General features: G+C 34.6%; 1 protein-coding gene across 5 annotated transcripts in view; it reads left to right on the top strand.

Annotated features, from left to right (window-relative positions):
- NLGN4X (neuroligin 4 X-linked) overlaps positions 1–3,340 on the top strand; it is a 170,205-nt gene extending 166,865 nt beyond the window's left edge. For all 5 annotated transcript variants that reach the window (XM_069003916.1, XM_069003913.1, XM_069003936.1 and 2 more), the window contains one exon: positions 2,095–3,340. In XM_069003916.1, the coding sequence (XP_068860017.1) occupies positions 2,095–2,944 (850 nt within the window). In that variant the 3' untranslated portion in view covers positions 2,945–3,340. The remainder of the gene's footprint in view (positions 1–2,094) is intronic.
- Positions 3,341–7,296: the final 3,956 nt, after the last annotated feature.

Consider the following 7,296-nt stretch of genomic DNA (forward strand, 5'->3'; position numbering starts at 1 on the left):
TCCAGATCTTTCAGTCTGTTCTTTAATAACAAAAGAAATAGCTTTATTTCCTTCTTCAGTGCATGTTAGAATCCCTCAAAGTAGCAGCATACATCTGTTTCTGTAGTGCTTGGAAGGGAATATTACTCCTCTAGTTTGAACTGGGATGAACAATCACCAATCAATTATCTTTTTTTTTTCCAAACTAACACAATTTGGCTAAGTGTTGAAAGAAAGAGGGAAAGCGAGAGAGAAAGCGAGAAAGTGAGAAAGCAAGAAAGAAAGCAAGAAAGCAAGGAAGGAAGGAAGGAAGGAAGGAAGGAAGGAAGGAAGGAAGGAAGGAAGGAAGGAATGATAACAGTTTCAGAACCCCTAGTTTGTATTTTATATATCTTATTGAAATGGGAAGGATTAGATATATTTGAATATTTTTTAAAAATTCAGCACACTAAACCACCCCAAAACCCCCAAACACTAAAACCACAAGCATAAGTAAGCCAAAATACCAAAATAATATAGAAAAAGAATTCTTCTTTTCTCTTAAAAAAGAGGTAAGATAAATTCTTTCAGGTGAAGAAGAATACAGGAATCATAAGATTATTAAACTCAAATTACCTATCTCATTTAAAAACTAAGAAATAGGTCTTTATGTACAGAAAAGGAATGCTAAAGTAGGCTATTGAGTTTGTGGGCTTTTGAAAATGAAAAAAGAAAACAGATGCATTAAAATCTGTTCTGATGGGGTTTGGAATTCCCAGAATACGCATAACTGTATATTGGAAGAAAAGGAAAATATTAGAATTGTTTTCACAGGAAATAAACTAATGCATACAAATGAATGCAAAGGAGAATGCAAAGTTCTGCACAGGAAATAAATAATGTAATGCACAGGAAATAAATAATGTACTCTCAGTATTATATATCACAAAGTCCCAGAAAATACTCATTGCTAGAACAGAAGATTCAAACTCATGTGCAACATACTATTAAACTTAGTATTAGCAATTTTAACTTCCTTAAATATTTATTTAAGTTTTACTAAAATCATATGGATGTGCATACATTAACCATATCTAAATGCTCTTTGTGGCATTGGTTTGTGTCATGGGTTAGCAAAGCATAGTCCCAGAAGTGAACAGTAATGAGTATTTTGGACCTAACCACTACAGTTTGTCTTTATTCTGAACCTGTAAGAAAAAACAAATATTTGGCTTACCAATTTTGAAATTATCTCTGACTTGTGTACTACTCTTATGTCTACTACTACTATTTAAGTAGTACAAAACTTGTTGATCTCAGTTAACATATTTCTCATCTCTATATAGTGGGTCACAGTTAAGGCTCATTGTCCTTTGGCCATCAAACACAGTACTTCATAGCAATGATCACATGGAACTTTCAAATAGTCATCTGCTAGTGGAAATGATGGAAAGATTTGTGACACAAAGGTTTCAAAGGTTTTCTCCCCGAGTAGATATCTAGATGCAGGAGGACTAATAGCTCAGTAAAGGAACACAAAGAGAAATAGTTCCCACGTACATGTATCAGCCCTGCTACTTCAAGTTTTGAAGTTTTGGGGTTTTTTTCTTGTAATATACACAGCGAGTGTAATTTTGTGTGTTCACAAGGACTTCCAATATTGCCATTGGGTTTAGATGCCCATATTTACTACTTACAGCAGTTGTGCCTTAAATGAGAAAGTTAGTATCAAACCTGGAGAAGAGTTGAACCTACATATTTACTATGGGAAGAGGTAATTAGTACCTCTCTAAGACAGAGTGTTTCTAAGACATACTCCTCGGAGTATGGTATTGAATCACAGAACTTCAGATGACCTTTTGGGAGCTGAAACACTATGCTTTCCGCATTTTCATGTAAAAAATGATTATAGTACCTAAGATGCACTGTACAGTAATTTTCTTTCGATTATTTATTAACAGCTGTTCTTCAGGTAGGGAGGGCTTTTTAGTTTCTACTTTTAGGTTACTGTAAGTATTGGGTAAACTATTAACTATAGGATAGAGAGAGTTTGGTGGTTTTTTTCTTTTGTTTTGTCTTGTTTTTTTTGTGGGAAGGTTAATGACTATAATATTGTCTGTTTTCATTTTTTTTTAGAGATCCAAACCAGCCTGTTCCACAGGACACAAAGTTCATCCACACAAAACCCAACCGCTTTGAAGAAGTGGCCTGGTCAAAATACAATCCTAAAGACCAACTTTATTTACATATTGGCCTGAAACCCCGAGTTCGTGATCACTATCGAGCAACAAAAGTTGCGTTCTGGTTGGAGCTCGTACCACACCTTCACAACCTGAATGAAATATTTCAGTATGTTTCCACAACAACTAAAGTCCCCCCTCCTGACATGACCTCCTTTCCATATGTGACCCGACGTTCTCCTGGTAAATTATGGCCAGCCACCAAACGCCCAGCAATGACACCTGCCAACAATCCCAAACATTCAAAAGACACCCATAAAACAGCTCCAGAGGATACAACAGTTCTGATAGAAAACAAGCGAGATTACTCCACGGAGCTGAGCGTCACCATTGCTGTGGGGGCCTCCTTGCTGTTCCTCAACATTTTAGCCTTTGCTGCATTATATTACAAGAAGGACAAGCGGCGTCATGAGACTCACAGGCGCCCCAGCCCCCAGAGGAACACCACCAATGACATAGCGCACATACAAAATGAAGAGATCATGTCCTTGCAGATGAAGCAGCTAGAACATGACCACGAGTGTGAATCGCTGCAGGCCCATGACACACTGAGACTCACCTGTCCACCTGACTACACGCTCACTTTGAGAAGGTCCCCAGATGACATCCCGCTAATGACACCCAACACCATAACCATGATTCCAAATACATTAACAGGAATGCAGCCTTTGCATACTTTCAACACCTTCAGTGGAGGACAAAACAGTACAAATTTGCCCCATGGACATTCAACCACTAGGGTATAGCTCAGCCCTTCCCCATCTACCCTCACAAGCCACTTGGAAGAAAGAAAAAAGAAAAAAAAAAAAGAAAAAAAGAAGAGGAAAAAATTATCTACCATCCCTTGAATACCTTGTCAAAATCTAAAGTAAAAATAAGTAAAAGAGAAGGACAGTCATTATTTTCTTACTGATCCTTCCCACAGAAACTCACTGATGTTAAAGATCAACTACAAACCCTGTGAAATGTGAAAAGTGTACATTGCTGTTACGATACTGCTTTAAGATCTCAGCCACTTTGATTGAAAGTTAAGGCCAGAAGAAGTCATTTAAAATGGTGTTTTAAGTGTAACAAGCAAAGCAGAATCTTCTGGAACACAAAGCCAGTGACTGTACAGGTGTTTTGTTTTGGTTTTTTTTTTTTTTTTTTTTTAATAAATAAAATTATAAAAAAGATTCTTTATGTGCCATACCATGAATGGCCGTTGATAAAACAAAGACATCACCATGGGCTTTTACCCAGCATATGAAGCTGTAATTCAGATGGGGAAAATAGAATTTTATTATTAAAAACAAAAATGAAAAAAAAAAAAAAGAGGAGGACTGACTATGCAGTAAAATACGTATAGTTCTGTGCAAAGAGATGACTTGCCAGCCTGAACTATATTTAAAGAAACTTTGTAAAAATGTACATAGCTGTGAGTTTAAAAACAAACAAAAAAGAAGCAGCTTTTATTGATGTTTTCAGTTTGAAAAGAGCTTTTAGAAAGATTGTGCATTCAATTGTGACCTATGTGTATATACATTAGTCATATGACCTCTGTTTCCTCCAAGACCAAAGGAGGAATTTCTTCTTAATTACTAGTGGTTAACAAAAACCATGAGTTTTTTCTAACATGTTTCATTTATATGAGGCCATGGTGTCATGCAGAGGATATACAGTTGTCTGTGTGACCTGCGTATTTTCTCTTACAGGTTACACTAGTGCATGTTAAAGTATTCATAGGAGATTGTTGTTCTTTTCTGAAACATTTTTTCTATAATTTAATTTTGTGTTAGCCTTTGTTAAATTCCAACACAGCAATGGATTGGAAAACAAAGAGAAAAAATACAAAAGAAAAGAATTACTATTTAAGCTTGTTGAACTGAACCAAGAAACATCCAATAATATATATTTGGAGTTCAGTTTGTAGTTCTTGGTTATTGTGACACATTAGGAAGAGTTTTGTGCCCTGACAAAAGCAATGAAAGCCTGTGTTTTGGTCAGCCTTCTTTGGGGAAAACTAGCTCAATATACACCAGCAGTTGCAGAGGAATCTCAGCTGAGAAAGCACCTCCTTAATATTGCTAAACAAAATAAAACAACAATTTGAAAGTTGGGAAATGCAGGGTTGGTTGGCTGGCTGTTTTTCAAACTGTTCAGAGTGACGAGTGTGTAAAGAACTTCTCAGCCCAGTATCTTGTTTTGCGCTTTAGAGTGTCAGAAAATTCTTATTTGCTGATTCATTGCACAGCAGTCCCATAGTCAGTGAGCATTATGGAGAGAGAAGCAGAGAAATCATCAGCTGTTCTGCATTTGAACAATATTGAAAATCCCAGAGAGCATCACTCTCAGGAAAGGCAAAATTATTAGCTGATTATTCCCTTCTGCCTTTCCCTCACTAGAAAAAGAGGGGCCAAGCAGAGCTATCAAAGTAACCTAGGAGTTTGATTCAAACAACTGATTTGAATGTGAAAAGCTAGAAAACAGTTTTTGCAGATGAAGATTGCTTTATATTTTGTCTTTGAAAGTTACTCCATCATCGAGAGATAGTAACCAAAGATCTTTGAACAAATTGGTCTGCATTTGAACGTGATTATCCCAGATTTTCTATTATTAATTCACAACTAAACTGCATTGATACCATATTTCCCATAAAGATTAACACAAGATGCCTTGTACTTCTTTTTGTTTTCTACACTTTTTGTTTTCTAATAAAATACCTTGAAATAGTCACCCCTACAACTAAAATCAAAGACAAGGTGATTCACTGAGGTCTATTCATCTGCACAACTCTTTGTTGTAGCAGGCAGTAAAGCAAATTCTGAAGGAAAGAAGTAAAAAGTTAATGACATGATAAAAATGCAACATGTGGCTGATACAATCCTTTATCTGCAGTAAATGTGCTATAAATCTGACCTGGGAGCTCAGGTTGGAATGCGATGAAGCAGCAACCCCAAAGTACCACTAGGAGAAAATGGAAATTTGTTTTGCTTTTTTTCACTGATCCATCAAGTAATATATTAATGCTGACTCTATACCAGGCCACTTCCACCAGCTATGTAATGCCTCAGCTGAGATGCAGCAGTTCATAACTCTTAGAAAAAGGTTTAAAAAAAAAGTAAAAAAAAAAAAAGTAAAAAAATAAAGGTAATGGTGCTTGGCATCATAATCAGTTGGGTATGTTTGTAATGTGAATTACAGTATTTGTTTAGTACTTCCAATTGTCTTCTGCTAGCAATATGTACAGTACTGTGTCAGGCTTGTGACATTTGGGTAAAAAAAGTTCCTGTAAGTGAATGATTTTAGCTTTTAAAAGTAATTACAATCAAGTTGATTTAATAATTTGATACATCTGGACTGATGTATGATTTATAGAGGGAACAGATTTATAGGGTCTTCATAGAATTCTATAATAATGATATCAAAATATACTTTGAAACTGTAAAAGAAAAACAAAAGTACTTTCCCAGGCTTATATTCTTGTCCTTAAGAGGCACACAGGGTTCAATGGTTTCTTCTGTTATTGTTTTGCAATTTTTTGGTTTTTTTGCCTTAAGTAATGATAGAAGATATATATGGCTGGACACATATGTATAAACTTTTCAGCAGCATTTTTAATAATAAAATATCACGGTATTTTCTAATGCTTTGTGCAAATAACTACGTGTTCATCCTTTTGTGTAGAAAGTCTTTCAGAGGTGTGTTTTCTGCCCCATCTCCATTTCATTATCTAATGTAAACAATGCCTTGATACTCAGTATAAAAATATTAAAGTAACAGAGGTTGCACTTTTAAGTTAGCATTGAGTTTTCATGGCTGTTGTAGTTCTATAAGCCTGCCAGTAAAAGGAAAGCAACTCAGACAATGAAGATATAAGAGAATATGCTCCATATATGTATTACCTGGATACACTGCAATTCCTATTGAAACAATGGTTTAATTGTTTTGTTAGTATTTTCTGAAGCACTGAAAAAAAAGCTTGGGTAAGCAGTTTCCCCTATTCATGTACAGCTTAGCAGCTGAAAAATTCTAAAAAACATATCTTCCAAATTAGGGATCAAAATAATGCAGATAAATCTATGATTTATGTCATGCTCCACGAGTCAATATACTTTACTTTTATATTTTAAATTTAGATAAACAATGAGTTTTGTTAGAAAAAAAATATGTAAGAGTAGCAACATATGTTACTCATATGTATTTAAGGTATTTACACATATTGCAAGGATGTTAATGTCATTCTTCCTTCAAAGGCTGAGTAAGTAAATAGTTTGTTCTTTTATGATGTTAGATTCTGTTTATCAACCAGGTTTCCTTTCACTGGAAAGGTACGTAGACACTTTAGTAATTTGAGCTGGGTATTGTTTTGTTTCTGTAACTATTCTGCTGAATAGAGGTACTAACAATAATATCTGACAAATTTTGAGCATATTAGTGAAGAGTATTTGCAAAAAGTAAAGTCTGAATTATTCATATCAAAATTTTTGATATGAAGAATCAAGCTTCTGAAATAGAAATATGCGCCTACTGACCTAATCAAGCATCTTGAATTTTGAATATTGAACTTGTATATAATGCTTTTGCAAATAAACTGCAGATTTAGAGTTGTTCAGCAAATATGTTTAATTACAGGTACACTTCAAAATTCCAGAACTTGCTCTGAGATAATTCATACACACAAAAATGGGTTACAATTGTGTCATTTCTATGAATAGTTCACCATAAATTTCTGGGTGAACTCAATAAATTAGCTTCTTTTCAGCTAATCAGTTTCACATTTTAAAAAAAGGAACATCTTCAGAACTTTGTTCATGCTAACTTAATACTGTGTTATTTTATTTCTTTACTGCCTGAAATATAAATATGCAGAGTAGTATGTTCCTATTTTGGCTTTGCTAAGAGTATTACAATTTAATGGTATTTAATATCACATAAAAATCATATGAAATAATACCATGACAATTATGTGCTTGTCTCAGATTTGTGGTTTTACATTTGTATTATTTAATTATTGTCAACTGTTTCTCATATTTTCATCTACAGCTGTTTGGCATCACAAACCTCATCAGCCTGAATCTCTCCAGAGGCCATTAGCAGCTGGTAAAAACTGGGATTA

This window comes from Aphelocoma coerulescens, chromosome 1 (assembly GCF_041296385.1).
Source record: "Aphelocoma coerulescens isolate FSJ_1873_10779 chromosome 1, UR_Acoe_1.0, whole genome shotgun sequence".
Classification (NCBI taxonomy): Eukaryota; Metazoa; Chordata; class Aves; order Passeriformes; family Corvidae; genus Aphelocoma; species Aphelocoma coerulescens.